Source organism: Leucoraja erinacea, chromosome 34 (assembly GCF_028641065.1).
Source record: "Leucoraja erinacea ecotype New England chromosome 34, Leri_hhj_1, whole genome shotgun sequence".
NCBI lineage: Eukaryota > Metazoa > Chordata > Chondrichthyes > Rajiformes > Rajidae > Leucoraja > Leucoraja erinaceus.
The window spans coordinates 3,375,914-3,394,651 of NC_073410.1; the positions used below are offsets into that span (position 1 = coordinate 3,375,914).

Genomic DNA, 18,738 nt, shown 5'->3' on the forward strand with positions numbered 1-18,738 from the left:
CTCATAGCGGCACAACTGAAGTAACAGCAGGATTACTAAAAGGCCCAGAGGGTGGGTGCTAGCGTTGAAGGGGGTAGGGAGCTGGGGAAAGGGTCCAACACTATCCAACTATTAGCATTCCTATTAATAACCTGTAAAGTTTGCAACTGTTTCAGGTTTATAGAGTACAAAGGACAGGTTTGCAATGAATTCCAGTAAGAATGTGTGTGCTCCCCCCCCCCCCCCCCCTCCCCCTCCACCCCCCACTCTTGTTGATTTTTTAATAAAAAACTCCTTTTGTTAAAATGCTGTAGTTACATCTCTGCTTGAAGTTGGTCTGGTGGAATTCTTGAGAGCGTGAAGCTGAATTCAGACTACAACTTGTGCAATGGACAACAATGCCCGACTTCGGCCCATCAAGTCTACTCATGCCATTCAATCATGGCTGATATATCTCTCCCTCCAAACCCCATTCTCCTGCCTTCTCCGCGTGACACCCGAGTCCCGTACTAACCAAGAATCTATCAATCTCTGCCTTAAAAGTATCCACTGACCTGGCCACCACAGCCATCTGTGGCAATCGAGACACGAGAGACCGCAGAAGCTGGAATCTTGAGCCAAAAACAAAGTGCTGGAGGAACTCAACGGGTCAGGAATCATCGGTGAGGGATATGGACAGATGACGTTTCCGGTTGGAACCCTTCTTTAGACCGATGCAACCCGAAATGTTGTCTGTGCATTTCTCTTCCTCAAATGCTGTCTGAAACACTAAGTTGCTCTACCACTGTTTTTTTCTCTCGGTCACTGGTTCTCGCTTGACAGAGCTAGCGTCTACACCACCCAGCAAAGCCGAGCTCCCCTTCAGCACCCCGGTACTGAGGAGGGTGTTAGGTACATGGTAAGATCCATGCATCTCATCCTTCGTGAGCCAAGGAATATCCCAGTAGGAATAACAATGCTTTGTTGTCTTTTCTGATGAATCTCCAATCTAAACGATGTATTAAGCCTTCAACAGACCAGGAGTTCGTCAATGCACAGGTAATGATTTAGACCAAAGGACACATTTAACAAACTTATCGAAGAAGCACAAAAATGTATAACCAAAACTAAACTGAGACACCAAGTTCAATAACTATAAAATAATTGACCCTCATAATGAGAGAACAGTGTGCTGTGATTAACATTAAAATATATTCAGAATGGCGTTGGCTTAACCAAAGGATTTTGTTTACTCTAGAAGATGACAATCTAATGTTTTGAATATACATGTCGACTGTGCAATACTGAGGTTTACAAATTATTGTTGGTGATATATGATATATCTGCTGACTCCGTGCTTCCAAATAATTGTCCATCCTACAGTTTTGATGGAACTTTGTTCATTTACTTCAATTTGGTTAACTTTCTCCAGATAAAATCTGGACGAAGGAATGTGCTAAGCATTTCTGTACTAATACTGCTAACAATCACTGCTCGCAGCAATTTCATTAAAATTCAATAAAGTCTAGCTATTAAAATAAAAACATATATTTAACTACTTTCTATCCCACTGCCATCTGTTAATTTAAAAAGCTTACTATTTAATAATCAAGGTGCAGCTGTATATAATGGGATTTGGTTCCTTGAAATATTATGTTAAAAACCTACTCATTAGAGGCAACAGTGTACATGACAAAGGAAGAACCACCTTGTACCTTTTGATTGTATAAATAGAATAAATACCTCCATGGCTAGGTCTTCTAGATTCTGGTAAAATGATCAACTTACCAAGTGCTAACTTTGTTACCTCCTGAAGATATGTGCAGTCAATAGGACCAACACTAGTGTTAAATCCAAACACTAATGGTGTCTCTACGTCTAGGGAGAATGTGAGGTGTTGTGACCCTCCACGCACTGTTCAGCAAGTTTTGTACGAGCCCAGTAAAGGTCAAAAGTAACTTTGTGTTGAATTAGTATTACATATGATATACTTCCAATAGCCTCTGTCCTTTGTCCTTGTGATCTTACTGCAGTAATACACAGGGGGAAGCTCAGACAGATCAAACAACCAGGACTTCTTACAGAACCTCCAACCCAACACTCCACAACCATGGCTGAGCTCTTTGGCATGCACTACGGGCATGGTCCCATTCACCTCCACTTTACTGCTCTCTGCTCTGGTTCAACATCACATGGCTTATTCGAAAACAAGGAAAGGACAGGGTTCTGGTCTCAAACATTGTGGGATACCATCAGTGGTATCCAGGAGCATGTGGTGCCAGCCAACACCATCTAATGGAGAGAGCAGTGTGGAACATGAACATGGAAGAGTGTGATCCTATCAAAATCTACGTCAATCCACAGCTGGTGTCAAGTCACCTTAAACCGTTTGGACGAAAATCTTAACAGCATCCATGCCTGACACTATTCCATTCATTCCATTCCCGGTCTTGAGCTTATTCGGCCTTTAAACGCTTCTTTCTACTCAAGTAAGTTTCGTAGAAGAAGCAGCAAAAGAGGAGGAAGTAGCTAAAATACATAATGGAGGACAAGATGATATTTTCAAAGAAAGAAGGGCACAGGCCCTCTTCCATCCACATATAAATCAACACGTTGACCAGCATCCCCATGACCATCTGCATGATCTGGGTGAGGGTGATAAGCATGGCAAATCGGCGTGGCACATGGAAGCCAGCCGCGCGGAGCGTGAAGTACGAGTACATGAAGGCGTGGACACCGTAGTTCATAGTCATGAACCAGCCACCTCCTGCCACCATGTCTTTGTAGGAGTACCAGGAGTAGAGCAACACTGTGATGTGGTGATACCAGTGCAGGAATATCAGCTTCTGCTTCCGTAGCACGATGAATATTGTGTCACCTGCAATAGAAGGCATCAGACATTTCAGCAAATCTCATAAGGTCATAAGTTTGAGGAGCAGATTTCAGCCATTTTGCCCATCAAGTCTACTCCGTCATTCAATCATGGCTGATCTATCTTTCCCTCTCAACCCCATTCTCCTGCCTATGCCCCATGACCCCTGACACCCTTAGTAATCAAGAATCTGTCAATCGCTTCCTTAAACATATCCATTGACTTGGCCTCCACAGCCGTCTGTGGCATGGAATTCCACAGATTCACCACCCTCTGACTAAATAAATTCCTTCCCATCTCCTTTCCAAAGGTACATCTCTTTTATTCTGTGGCTATGCCCTCTGGTCCTAGACTCTCACACTAGTGGAAACATCCTCTCCACATTCACTCTTTCAGTAAGGTCCCCCCTCATCTAAACTCAGCAGACAGAAGCAGAAGGTAGACAAAAATGTTGGAGAATCTCAGCGGGTGAGGACCGAATTTATCGTATTTTAATAGACAATAGGTACAGGAAGTAGGCCATTCGGCCCTTCGAGCCAGCACTGCCATTCACTGTGATCATGGCTGATCATCCCCAACCAGTACCCTGTTCCTGCCTTCTCCCCATATCTCTTGACTCTATCTTTAAGAGATCTATCTCTCTTGAAAGCCTCCAGAGAATTGGCCTCCACTGCCTTCAGTGAATTCCACAGATTCACAACTCTCCGTGTGAAAAAATGTTTCCTTAATAATAGTCTTTGGCAGCTTTTAATCAAAAATCTCAGGCTAATGCTTTTGCATTAATTGCAAAGGAAAATGGTGCAACACCGTAAATTCAAGGCTTGTCTCACCTTTAAAATAAGTAAGATCAAGCTTGCTTAGAGAGGTCAGAAGAGAGGTATAATCTTTGACTACAACCCAAGCCCAGAGGTATCTAATCAAGTATGTAGGAAGGAACTGCTGATGCTGGTTTAAACCGAAGGTAGACACAAAAAGCTAAAGTAACTCAGCATCACCTATTCCTTACTCCAGAGATGCTGTCTGACCCGCTGAGTTACTCCAGCTTTTTGTGTCTATCTTCAGTATCTAATCAAGTGCAGTTTGTTCATTCTTGCTTGCCAAGAGGGAGCTTTGAGCTGCACAGAATGGGATGACAGTTCTGACAGGACTCAACTTCAAATGTTCAAAATTGGAATAAAGGTGTTGCAAAGGAAAGAGTTCTTGTGACGTTCTTTATCTCACCTAGTTCTGGTGCTTTGCTCAGGACAAATGCATATGCCCAGAATTTGCTGACAGGTCCATTGTAGAAGCTTTGGTCGCACACAGATTGCTTGAAGCCACTGGTGTAAAGGACGTGCCACATGTACCATCCTGTTCTGAAAGCACCAAGTATACTGTGGGGAAGAAAAATACATTCTCACCATCATTGTCACAGTATTTCAATATAGTCCATTCCCTAGTTCATCTATAATTGGGAATAGATGATACACTAATGGGGTAAATTTGTGTGCTGCTAATATGTTTAACCTTTTTTGACATTTTTAATATCATCTATTTCCCAATGCACCATCTGAACTTCACAGCCATCTGTACCTTTCTACTGATGCAAGTTTATCAGAAGCCACACAGTGGAACTGCTGGATTATAACTGAGTTCGGTAAAGAAACAGCAGATCCAAATTTCCATTCTTTGAGTTGAGTTGTGGTAGATACGTTTCAGGATTATATGTCTGGTGGATTAGAGTTTTTTTTAATTTAAAATTGATCTATTCAATGTGACGTCCAACATTGTATCAGTTTATTTTCCATAAAGCTATGTACATATTAATTGTTCCCTTTACTTGCTCAGTGGATTCCATCTCATGCTGCAGCTTTGTAGAATCTTTGTTTGGCTGCATTCGGAGTATGGTGTGCAGTTCTGGTCACCTCACTACAGGTCAGATGTGGAGGCTTTGGAGAGTATTAGCTACAGGGAGAAGTTGAACAAACATGGATTTTTTTTTAAGCATCTGAGGCTAAGGGGAGATCTGATAGATCTGTGCATGTTTGTGGGTTAATTGGGTTCTGTAAAATTGCCCCAGTGTGTTGCTAGCGAATGAAAAAGTAGGATAACATAAAACTGGTGTGAACGGGTGATCGTTGGTCAGCGTGGACACGGTGGGCCAAAGGGCCCGTTTCCATGCTGTATCTTTCAATCAAAACAAGAGAGAGAGATGAGAATCAGTGGTCTTAGTGATGCAATAACGTTATGACCTAATCCTTCATTTTGACTCAAAATTTACCTCTGACGACACCTATTATGAGAAACAAAGATAACTGGTTCACTATTCCAGTATTTAACTGGGAAAAGAAGCATCCACATTCTCTATAGAACAACTACTAAAAAACAGGTAGCCAACACGACTATCTGGTTACTTGGAGAAAACTCATACCTTTAATAACTTCACTAAATGATATTGTGTTCTCCCAGGACAACTTTTTCTTTTTGTTTGGTGGCCTCAGGGAATATTGTATTTCACTTAATGGAAAACTCACTGGTGAAAGCTTCAAAGAATCTAATATAACAGATAGTTTGGTCATCGCTTGACACAGCTGAAACAACGTAAGGTCGCTCTGTGTGAGAGTGAGTGTGTGTGTGTCTTTATGTGTATGTGTATTTGTGTGTATGTATGCATGTGTGTGTATGTGTATGTATTTGTGTGTGTGTATGTATGTGTGTGTGCATGTATTTGTGTGTGTGCATGTATTTGTGTGTGCGTGTGTGTATACGTGTGTGTCTGTATGTGTATTTGTGTGTATGTATTTGTGTGTGTGTGTGTGTGTGTATTCGTATGTGTGTGTGTGTGTGTGTATGTATTTGTGTGTGTGTGCGTATTTGTGTGTGTGTGTGTGCATTTGTGTGTGTGTGCGTATACGTGTGTGTATTTGTGTGTGTGTATTTGTGTGTGTGTGTGTGCGTGTGTATTCTGTGTGTGTGTGTGTGTGTGTGTGTGTGTACGTGTGCGTGTGTGTATGTGTGTGTGTGTGTGTGTGTGTGTGTGTATTTGTGTGTATGTATTTGTGTGTGTGTGTGTGTGTGTGTGTGTGTGTGTGTGCGTGTGTGTGTGCGTGTGTGTGTGCGTGTGTGTGTGCGTGTACCCCCGGCAGCCGAGAGAGAAGCAAAGGTTGAACAAAGACTTCCGCAAGTTGGTGTGAAGTAACGCTAAGTTTCCAACACCGGTCAGACTGACGGTCAGGGCCAGTACAATAGTCACTGAAATATTTGTGCCTGTGTTTCACCTTCGAATAGACTTGTCAGATCTCATACTCAAGTACGATCCCGACAGTTGGATGCACATTTGCAAGGAAATGGTAACTCCAATAATTAGCTTCACTTCACTGACGGTACACAGATCAAACTGTAATCTCCTTCTGCATTAGTTGCTGTGTTGAATGATACACAGTGTTACACAAAGCAAGGGGCAGCCTTAACTCCACAAACTCTGCATTTCAAGAATCTCATGGACCTCACACAAGCAAACACCTCCTCTCACAAGGTTGCAGCCATAATATTAAGAAACATTCTTCTTTTGTGCTCTGAACGTGAGCCTCTGAAACTTCCAGTATTTCCCCGATGCTTCGAAGTGACTTGCCATGTTTGGTTTAGTGATTGAATGTAGAACCAGGCCCTTTGGCCCAACAAGTCCACACCGTCCAGCGATCACCCGTACACTAGTTCTATCCTACACTCTGGGGACAATGTAAAGAAGCCAATTAACCTACAACCCTGCACGTCATTGAAATGTGTGAGGAAACTGGCGCACCCAGATAAAACCCACGTGATCACAGGGAGAACGTACACACACTGTACAGACAGCGCCCGTAGTCAGAATCAAACTCGGGTCTCTGGTGCTGTAAGGCAGTAGCTCTACCGCTGTGCCACTGTGTCGCCCCTGACCTGCCATGTTGGGATCAATCCGCTTCCTCATGACGTACGTAGAACATCAAGCTGTGAATAATTCTCTTGACCTAACACTACGGTCAGCCCAGATGCAAGCTTCAACATGAATGAATTTGCACAATCCATATAAACGATAGCTCGAGGGTCTTGGTTGATTGCAGTCTCTGGTCTGCATTTGTGAATACATTGCCTGTGAAAGGAGTCATTATCCAAAAGGGCTTCAAGCAGTCACTCAAGAGGAATTATAAACAGAGGGAGCTAAATACATTTGCAAATGTCTGAGTCCTGGCCTGATGAAGTGCCTTATTAAAGCACGAGCATTAACTTGTTCTGAAACAGGGATTTTGTTGCACTTTATATCCGCAGGTTTTGCAATGAGTTTTTATCAAATGTGACAAAGACACATAAACTGAAAATCGCAACCAAGATGGAATGCAAAAACAAACTGGTGCTGATTGAGTTTATTTGTTTAAGAAGGAACTGCAGATGCTGGAAAATCAAAGGCAGACAAAAATGTTGGAGAAACTCAGCGGGTGAGGCAGCATCTATGGAGTGAAGGAAATAGGCAACGTTTCGGGTCGAGACCCTTCTTCAGACTTAGTTTTTGTTTCAGACTTGATTTGGTTTAGTTTAGTTTAGAGATACAGTGCGGAAACGGGCCCTTCTGCCCACCGAGTCTGCCCTGACCATTGATCCCTGCACATTAACACTATCCTAGTGTGCTGTACGACTCTGTGACTCTAGCTGGCACTTATATTATTTCCGTGACTGGCACTTATAAGTCAAAGTGTGTCTTTTACTATGTGTTTACCATTCTAGACATTGTCACCCTGTGTTACATCAGAACAGACTAATATTCTGTTGCTTTCCGCGTGGCTACAGGAACAAAACTGTCAGATGGCCTGCTACTGGGATTTCTATACTATATTTAGGATCACAGCATCTTAACCTAAAAACCTTTGTGGAACAGCTGCATTAACAGGCAGAGAAAACAAATCACATCACTCCATCCATCCATCCAGATCCAAATACAGTTTAATTATGTTCATAAGACATTGAAGCAGAATTAGGCCATTCGGTCCATCGAGTCTGCACTGGCCTTTGATCGTGGCTGATCTACCTTACCCTCTCAACCACATTCTCCTGCCTTTTCCCCCATAACCTTTGACAACCGTCAAGAACGCTCTTCCAATCATTAGGATCTGTATTACCTGTGTAGGATGGAACTGTAGATGCTGGTTTAAACCGAAGATAGACACAAAAAGCTGGAGTAACTCAGCGGGACAGGCAGCATCTCTGGATAGAAGGAATGGGTGATGCTTCGGGTTGGGAATAATGGTCTTGACCCGAAACGTCACCCAATCCTTCTATCCAGAGATGCTGCCTGTCCTGCTGAGATAATCCAGCATTTTGTGTCTACATGTTTCTTTTTGACATAAAACTGGATGTTGGAGGATAATTTACCCCAAGGTCCATCAATTGAAAGTGTTCTGTTTTGCAGTGTCTGAATGTGTTGTAGATGCTTGGAGCCAACGTTTGCGATTTTCAGCTTTAGGTTGTGAAAGGTTAATCTCACAAATTCATTCTGTCAAAGTGTAATGAGATTTTACAAGGTCTGGTGTTTGAACAGGGATTCACATTACATTGGGGATTGGCCTGAGAGAAAATGCTAATATTGGTAATTGTAAAACAACAACATAGCTGCAAATAAAATCGAGCTCTGTTGCTCATATCCTACAGGACAAGGGAAAGGCCAATCCTTAACCAACAAATCCCATTTCTGCCCTCTCTTGTTTACATGTTGTTGCTTGCTGTTGAAAATGTTCATCTTTGGCTTATTTTTATAACAGGCCAGCATTTGCTGAATCTCTCCAGTGCTGACATAGAAGCAACCTCTTGCAAATGTAACACATTCTGTAGATTGTTTCTCATCCATTGCATCTGAAGCAAGCGGTCTTCATGACAAAACAGAATCGGTACAGCACGGAGGGAGGCCATTTGACCCCTTGAATCCATACTGGCTCTATACAAGAGCATCCCAGCTAGTCACACATCCCCATTTTCTCTACACAGCCCTGCCGAGTTTAGTTTAGAGATACAGCACAGAAACAGGCCCTCCGCCCCACCAAGTCTACGCCGACCAGCGATCCCCGCACACTAACACTATCCTACGCACACTGGTGCCAATTTACAATTATACCATTCCAATTAGCCTACAATTCTGTAAATCTTTGGAATGTGGGAGGAAACCAGAGAACCCGTCAGAAAACCCACGCAGGTCAGGGGGAGAATGTACAAACTACAGACAAGCACCTGTAGTCAGGATTGAACCCTGGGGCTTCTGGCACTGTAAAGCAGCAACTCTACTGCTGCATCAGTGTCTCTCAAGTGTTTATCCAATTCTCATTTGAGTGCTGTCACTGAATCTTATTCCACTGCTCTTTCTGTAGTACACTCCCAGGTGCTTTCATTTGCTTCATTGAAAAGTTTAGTTTTGGTGAAATGATCTACTTTTTATCATATCAATTCCATGTGACAAATCCAGCTATGATCATTCCTTGAAGATGATCAAGAGCTAGTGTAGAGCGAACTGCATGTGTTTGTGCAATATTTATAAAAGCAGCCAAATGAAGTGGAATGTGAAACTAGTCCAGCGTATAATTAGTTTGTGATTATCATCCATTGTGAAGCAGGAACAATCACTTGAGAATGCCTACACACCAATTATTTAATGGCAGTTCAAATGTCAGACTGAATTGTTAACTTCATATTCGCATGTTACCTGAGACCCAAGAGAGGGTTATTTTCCTGCAAGATTTGATAAACTATTAAGTTATTACGTAGGAGATTTAATGAAACAATGGCTCTCTGTGTTAGTTCTCCAATGCTGTATGCCAATGTGTTACAGATTATTTTTCTCTCCGAGGTTTGTGTTTAACACCCTATCCATAACTTCCATTGAGAAATGTTTGAGTTCCTTTATTCTTTATAGCATATTTATTACAACCTTTTCAACAGTTACTGGACTGCACATAGAATATCGCTCATCCTGAAAAATTCTAGTTCCATTGCAGAAGTTATTAGAATTAACTGGTTTCATGAAATGCAATCGCATCTCAGCAAAACTCTTAGGTGATCTCCGCACACTTTGCTAAAGAGTTGAGTCCCAACTTCAGTACCATGGGACTTTTCCTGATCTTGCTGCTGCCGAAGCGGAGTTAGGATAGATACTTATTTGTGCAATGTTGACATCTCCAGTGTCGGGAAGTTGGAGTTGACCAATTTCACACAAACCTCTTGGTACATTACTCCCACTCCATAATATCGATGTTGTTTCTCTATCCTCCAGGTCACCCAGGAGATGTCAACAATAGTGCAAAGTCCAAACTTTGTCTCCAGCGACATTTTCAACTGAGGTGTCCTGAATAATGACAAACACTGTTCACTCACAGAAGGAGTAACACAGAAAACTCAAAAGTGTCTAGACTCTCCCATTACTTTCCACATCCACAGGCCTAATTTCACGTTTGATTTTGCCTCAACATCCTCATTTCCCTCTGAATTTCCGAGGTTGGAAGTTCAGTGGAAAAAGAGTTCAAACGTTCACACATCACATTCTAGGGGCAGGTGAACAAGCGATCAGAAACCGCCACATAAACATCGGTCACTCACCTGAACAAAGCGAGGCTCAGAGACCACAAGACTAATGGTTTTCGCAGCTCAAACTTACTTCTCTCTCTCATGTAATACTGCCCAGCAAAGATCAAAGCAGCGTACACTGCAGAAAACAGGAACGACTTGCTCCTATTGAGAAAGGGGAAGAGACAGTCATTAATACTAGATTGCTATACTCCACACTCAGCATTAACACACATGCTAGGCTTGCATCTGCTGGAGTTGAGAAGCATTGGAGTCACTTACTTGAAATACATATGATCCTGATCGGTCCTGACAGGTTGAAGAGAATGTTTCTACTTTTGAGAGAGTCTAAACTTAAGGTTCATTGCTTAAAAGTATTGGAGACAGAGACAGAGGGGAATATCCTTTTCTTTGAGAGGACCATGAACTATTTTCCTCAAAGAGTGACTAAAGCCTAATCTTTGAATATTTTTAAAGATGTGGATGCGAAAGGAATGTTTAGAGAGATATGGGCCAAACACGGCCAATGGGACTAGCATAGATGGGAGATTTTGGTCGGCATAGGTCGTGCTGGATGGAGGAGCATGTTTCAGGTGCTCCATGACCATGGCATGGGCAGATAAATCCTTTATAAGCAAAGAGACAGCAGGTTACCAGACATAGGTGGGAATATGGTACTATTAGATCAGTCGTGATCTCATTGAATGGCAGAACAGGCTTGAGGGGCCGAGTGGCCTAATCCTTCTAATTGGCAAGTTGTCTATTTAAACTACAAATAGCTGGCATGTTGATTTCCAAACTGCACCACGCAATTTGTTTTGGCTGCAGTATTTTGCAGGCTTATATATTTAAGGAGATACAAGAATACCATTAGTCAAGGGAGTACCGATGAACTGAATCAACATAATCTGCAGCCTAAGATTTCCCAGCTCGCCTTGTCCCGTCTAGTCTGAGCTCCAGTTGCTATTGCTATCACAGCTATTGTGTTACAGTGAGGTAGAGATATGACCAGAACATCGTGCTCTAATTGTACAAAGATCAAAGCCGTCCCGTGAAGGGTAAAAGGACAAATCTGATTCATCATAAAACATGAACGTTTTCCTACATTTGAGCAATGCATTCAAATCTTTAGAAAATAACGTACTTTAAAATAAAAAATAGGTCCTTTCATTTTTCCTTACTTAACTGGGTTGATGAAGATAGGTAATTTAAACATAATTAAACATTGCATTATGTAAATTACCATAATCAGTGTTTTAATGGTTTTAGAGTATTATTAGTGAACAAGGTACCAGAGATTTCCTTCATTTTTGGAGCGATACCCAGCAAGAGTGGTTTGTCATCAAGGGAACCAGAGAAGAAAGAAACATTATTGTCATGCTGGTGAATTAAACTGCAGGCCACTCTGTCCATTCAGTATGAGGTGTACTGTTCAGCATTCTGCCAGTGCAGCAATAATGTATACCTTGGGTTTTCCTGGAGGAATCAAATTCAGTGAAACATTCGAGGCTGCACAGTGGTGCAGCAGTAGTGTTGCTGCCTTAGACCCGGGTTTGATCCTGACTGTAGGTGATGTCTGTATGGAGTTTGTTGGTTCTCCCTGTGACAGCATGGGGTTTCCCGGCTGCTCCAGTTTCCTCCCACATTCCAAAGACATGCGGATTTGTAGGTGAATTGGTTCCTGTAAATTATCCCTAGTGTGTTGGCTGGAACTAGTGTACGGGTGATCGCTGGTCAGTGTGGACTCAGTGGGCCGAAGGGCCTGTTTCCACCCTGTATCTCTAAACTAAACTAATTCAACGCTCAATTATCTGAAAATGTTATATCTTTCAACAAGCCATTAATTCATGAGTATTGGTTCAACCCCAGTCATCCAAAGTACAATGAAATATAATGTTATTTCTATTAATCTTTGTAAAACTCCGGAGATGCTGCCTGTCCCGTTATATTGCTCCAGAATTGTGTGACGATCTTTTATTTTACATTTTCAAAGGTGTCCATGTACCGTTCTGACACGTCCCATCACAAATGATGCTCAGTATTACTGACACCAGCATAACATTCAGTTAAGAACGAACACCTCAATGCAAGAACTTTTTGTTTCTCACATCTCCTCGTATTTTTTTAGCTAATGTGTTAAATCTGTGTCTTCCCCTGACCAATCCTTGAAGATCCACTAGTGCATACAGCTCCCTACTAATGACCCTACCAACTGTGATGTAAGCAGAAGCCTCCACATGGCGCATCCCGGGCAAAGCTAGCGACAGAAACTGTACCACAGTCACTGACTAAAGTAGCCAATTCTGCAACCACCGACCGACAACCGTCACTGAACGACCGGAAAGACGTGATATTAAAGATGGCCGGACACGATGAAGAACACTACAAACTCCGCCATCAAATTTCTTGCCAACCTTTTTTGCTTGGACTGAGTGCTGTTAAGTAGGATGAATATTGCCAGATGCTTGATGGTTGGCATGGTCATGGTAGGCTGCAGGGCCTGTTTCCATGCTGTATGACACCATCTTTGTTGAAAGGCTAGAGATTCAAGTGCTTCACAATTTGATTGCAATTCCTGCACAAAACTATAAACAATAGGTGTTGGAAGGAACTGCTGATGCTGGTTTAAAATAAAGACAGACACAAAAAGCTGGAGTAACTCAGCTGGTCAGACAGCATCTCTGGATAAAAGGAATTATCTGGATAAAGAACTGTTCGTCTTGTTTTTATCAAGGACTGGATTGTTTTTATTTATGTGTGAAATGTTTAAGTTTTATGTGCGATGCTCCAGTATTCCCTGGGAAACGTCTTCTCATTTTGCACTGTACAACTGTTGCTTTGCAAGATGACAATAAAGATTGATTGATTGAATAGGTGACATTTCGGGTTGAGATCCTTCTTTAGACTCGACCAGAAACATCACCTATTCCTTTTCTCTAGAGATGCTGTCTGACCCGCTGAGTTACTCCAGCTTTTTGTATATGTATTTGGTGCACATCAACTCCTCATTGTCATTGGGCTTGTTAAAATAATACTGCTTTAAAGGCAAGGTTCAACTGCAAAGCTGAACTGAAAGTCAGGTCAAGTAAGAGATTTGAATGAGAAAGCCTCTAAAATTAAGACAAATCAGTTTGGCATTGACAGGCATCCAATCCTGACCTGGAGCATTATCTGTTTATCTCTCCCCACAAAAGCTGCCTAACCTGCTATGTATTTCCAGCAATTTCCATGTTATTTTTGACATTAACAGGTATAATTTGAAAGATTGTTCATTTATGAGCAGAATTAGTCCATTTGGCCCATCAAGTCTACTGCGCCATTCAATCATGGCTGATCTATCTTTCAACCCCATTCTACTGCCTTCTCCCCATAACCCCTGACACTCGTACTAATCAAGAATCTGTCAATCTCTGATTGTGAATTAATCTTTGTCCAAAGTAATGATTGAAGAGTCTACAATGAAAGCCTGTGCATGAGGCAGACATTGGGCTAAAGGGAAGTCCAAGATAATCTGTGCAGATCGATATATTTTGATATTTTAAAATCGTTATTCACAACCTTCAAAGTCAACGATTTTCTCTTGTGACACATTTTCAGCTGTAATCACATCTTATCATTCTCATTCTTAAATATATCATGGAATAATTGTTGAATTAGCTTAATTTAAAATGTAATTTTAAGTCAGTGTCCGATTTATGCATGGCAGATTTTGCTTTTATTGAAATGACAAATGGAGGTTCAGGGAAGGCTCAAAATTAATACAATTACCGTTGAAATCTGCAGATATACCTCAAGAGCCGACCCTGATATACATTTCATTCATTTGTTCTTTGTACCTTGTTATACTTCTAGTTTCCCCACTCCTCTGGCTCTCAGTCTGAAGAACGGTTTCAACCCGAAATGCCATCTATTCCTTTTCTCCAGAGATGCTGCTTGTCCCACTGAGTTACTCCAACATTTTGTGTATTTCTTCAGGGTAAACCAACATCTGCAGTTCCTTCCTACACATTTGGACAGGTGTATGGATGGGAAAGGTTTCGAGGGATACAAGCCAAATGCAGGTAGGTGTGTCTAGTGCAGATGGGGCATGTAGGTTGGTGTGGGCAGATTGGGCCGAAGGGCTTGCTTCCACGCTGTATGACTCTGACTCTAAGAGTTTCAACTTTTCTTGACAATTCTTAAAAGCACTGGATTTCCTGGCATATTTCACATCAATGCACATCAATGCATAGAACTGACATCGACTTTCAATGCTGAAATACAAATAAACCCATAACATCATGGCTACAATAATATATTCCTGTTCTTTTCATAATCATTACCTGTTGCCAACATTGTGCCAATCAAGATGCATAGAGTAATGCAGCATTATTCTTGAACTCTTGCTACTGCCCTTTATAAAGCCTCCCACATCCTAGACGCCCATATACTTTCAACCAGTCAACCTCTGCATCAGTGTCTTGACCCGAACCATCACCCACTCCTTCTCTACAGTGAAGAATATTGTTTTGCATGCTATCCAGGTAAAAATATCCACATGTGATTACAATCAAAACAATACACAAATGCAACAGGTAGTGTAGTGAGAAAGGAAACAGTGTATGGAGCATAATGTAATAAAAATGAACTGCAGATGCTGGATCATACCTAAAATAGACACAAAATGCTGGAGTAACTCAGCGGGTCAGGCAGCATCTCTGGAGAAAATGGATACGTGACTTTTTAGGTCGGGACCCTTCTTCAGTGTTGCATCTACACAGAAAATTTAATGGGACCATATTACTCAGTTAGCTCTGAGCAGGTTTAAAAACGTGTCCAACTATGGTTCAGACGGTGTTATGTAGTAATCTCTTTAATTTCTCTACAGATTTGGCCATTTCCATTCACCGGCTTTTCCCCTCGCCCGAACAAAAATGAAGTTATTTCTGCCTTCGAATCTAAACCCAGTCGTGTATTTCCCCCCAAACCGTCTGTCATTTGGGAGTTGAGTCTCTCAGCTGCTGTGCCCAATCAATCGTCTGCTGATTATTCTACAATGCGATTCTGGACCCGTGCCTTAATGCGGTCGGAGAACAGGCATTTGGTAGTGTGCCAAAATGTACTTTAGCTTGTTTAAAGATACACTCCTACATTATTAATTGCTACATGCAGATACAACTTAGATTATCAAATCTGGGATAGGGAATTCACAGCTCACTTCAAGGGTTTGGGTATATGTTTATTATTGTCACATGTACAGTGAAAAGCTGTGTTTTTGCAGGCTGTCCAGTCAGATCAGATCAGATCAGTGGTCCGCGCCGACCCCCGATCACCCACTGTCAGATCACAGCAAGTTTAATACATATATGTGGAGCCATCCACTGCCTCAACACTGAAGTCTGAATTGCTTGTTACACACCCACTCCGTTTGATAATCCACCCAACATAATTCTCATTAAGATCCCAATGGAATGCATGTCCACTCAAGAAGAATTGTCTCAAAATTACTACTGCAATATTAACAGGGAAATCCTTTCTGCAATCCTTAAATCCTTAATTTGATAATCCTTTGTTTGACATTTTAAGACATTAATCCATTTACACTGATGAATGCTGTTTAAGATAGCGCAGGAGTCTCATAGGAAGATTTGAGGAGGCAGTGTATCCCTCTGGACTGTTCTGACATTTAATGGGTTCATAGCTGAGCCAATTCCTAACTCCATCTACTTGTCTGTTCCATCTTTCACCGAATAAAAACACAAAAGTACATGTGAGGTCAATCAAAGTGGCTGAAGAAAGTGGCGTTGAATCTCAAAAGAAGTGATGGGTCATCTCAGCCGTTTAGTGTGATATTCCAGAAACAAACTTCAATGTCCACAAGGGAGTAGCGGTGACCAGACAGTAGCCTAGCTTATGGAAGGACCATTCAGAAGCCTGATGACAGAGGGGAAGAAGCTGTTCCCTGAGTCTGGTGGTGCGCGCTTTCCAGCTTTCAAACCTTCTGCCAGGTGGGAGCTGGATGAAGAAGGAATGACCAGAGTGGGACAAGTCTTTCATGATGTTGGCTGCTTTTCTGAAGTGAAGATAGAGTCAATGGTGGAAAGTCATGATGTTGGCTGCTTTTCTGAAGCAGCGTGAAGTGTAGTCAATGGTGGAAAGTCTGGAAATTTCTCAGAAAGTAGAGGCATTGGTGTGTCTTCTTTGCAGTCACATCACTGTGGTTGGTCCATGACAGATCATGGGGAATATTAACTCCAAGAAATGTTGACGTTCTCACCCATTTCCACTTCCACATCATCGATGCTGATTGGAACAGGTACTCCACCATGCTTTCTGAAGTAAATAAGTAGCTCATTCATCTTTTGTGCCATTGAGGGAGAGGTTACTGTCCTGACACCATGTCAATGGGACTGCTCTCTCCATTTGGAGACCAAATGGCAAATTTTCATGAAAGTAACTTTACAATGTCGACAGAGGTGGAACACTGCTATTACAAATAGTTTTGAGCTTTTTCCCCATAAAATATCAACTTGCTCACAATTTGCTTTATATTAGTTGTTCTTCTTCTTCTTGCGTGTGGCGTGCACAGCCTAAAGTTGTTGGACAACTTGTTCTATTTGATCTTATTTGATTGTGCACGCCAGGTTGATGGCATTCGTCGAAACAGTGCGGACCACGTGAAGTTTGCAATCTCCCACCCCATATTAGTGCTGAGGGACTGCGTTTAAGTTGAAACTTACTGAATGACTTTTCAAATACACTGGTCTGCTGCACATACATTTTAGAAGCCAATACAGACAGATAAGATACAGTATATTCCTGGAATCCTGAAATGGAGCGCTTGTCCTAATTGGCTGCATTTATCTTTGTGGATACTTTTGCATGATGTGCTAGAAATGAGATTTCAGCAAGATGGAAAAGCTAGTTCAGAAGAAATGTGATAGAAACTAGAGATTTATTCATCACAAGGACACAGCTCTAATCTTGTTCCTCAATTTCTTCAATTTAATTGCACCTTTTCATCAGTTTAAACTTTGCGATGTTTCATTGTTGGATTTGTGAATGACTCAAATTGTTCAACTTAACAGAATCGTGGCTTCTCCCAGAACAGTCAAGGACAGAACCAAAGGAATCATGCTAAAAGATTCCTGTACTACTTTCAAGAAGAGCAGCTTTCTGGAATACAGGGTGGAAGGAATTATATTTCTGTTTCACAACAGTATTTGTGTTGTTTGTGGACAATATTTCCTATTGTGGTCAAATATTGTGGACAATATTTCTTATTATTTGATACGGGCAGATTGGGCACAATTCAGGTAGCAGGCAACTAATCACATGTGCCAATTCAGCATACATGGGTAAATTGATTAAATGGGCAAGACAATGACACATTAAATACAATGTGGGTAAATATGAAGTGATGTATTTTGAAAGCACAAGAGACTGCAGATTCAGGAATCTGGAACAGAAAGATGTAGAACCACTGGAGGAGCTCAGCAGGTCAGACAATGATTCAATGATATTCTGGTGAAATATGGTGAAATTCTTTGTTTTTGAGCACAATACAAACTCCAATGTCCACAAAGGAGTAGAGGTGAATCAGACAGTAGCCCAGTTTATGGAAGGACCGTTTACATAATCGAATGGCGGAGTAAATGATGGGCCAAATGGCCTAATTCGCTCCTATCTCTTATGAACATGAATACACAAAGTATGCAAAGAGTCACCACCTATCTGGCGCCAACTAAGTTTCCCTCTGTGGAGGGAAATGGGCAGATAACGTTTTCGGTCGAGACCCTTCATCTGGGGTGTATGAGATGTGTTTTAACCTTTTACCCAAAAACATAAATGAAGCTAATTTAAAGTGTTGGTCTGGCCAAGGCTGGGTATTGAGCCAAATCAAGGCATCTTAGGAAGAACGTCAAGATCTTCCATAAGATGCAGAAGAGAGTTATACTGCAATAGTTGCAGGGATTAAATTCTTTGTTTATGTAGGGAGGTTCGAGAAACTGAGGTATCCTTCTAAAAGTAGATTAAACAGCGTTCAAAATGATTTTCCATATTGTGAATAAGGAAAACCTGTTTAATGCCAGCTATAGTGGACATTACAATAGTAAACAGTGAAGAAGGAGTGGGGATAGGAGTTTCAGCATTGACTTCTAACCCATAAAACTTGATGCCATCAGGTCAGACTTTGGCATATAAATCACCTGCAGTAAAAAAATGCTAGATATATTCAGCTAATCAAGCAACACTTGTGGAGAGAACAGCAGAGTTAGTATTGCAACAGAACTAGGAAATGCAAGAAAATAAGCAAGAGGAGGGGTGGAGAGAGCAAAGGGAATGTTTAGATTAGTTATACAGTACAGAAA

The 18,738-nt window shown here is 41.6% G+C and overlaps 1 protein-coding gene across 1 annotated transcript in view; it reads right to left on the reverse strand.

The window, feature by feature from the left end:
• Window positions 1-236: 236 nt before the first annotated feature.
• LOC129712916 (elongation of very long chain fatty acids protein 6-like) overlaps window positions 237-18,738 on the reverse strand; it is a 35,028-nt gene continuing 16,526 nt past the window's right edge. Inside the window, exons 2-4 of the mRNA XM_055661671.1 lie at window positions 10,421-10,552; window positions 4,052-4,203; window positions 237-2,836 (exon numbers count right to left, since the gene is read on the reverse strand). Coding sequence (XP_055517646.1) covers window positions 2,415-2,836; window positions 4,052-4,203; window positions 10,421-10,552 — 706 coding nt within the window. The 3' untranslated portion in view covers window positions 237-2,414. The remainder of the gene's footprint in view (window positions 2,837-4,051; window positions 4,204-10,420; window positions 10,553-18,738) is intronic.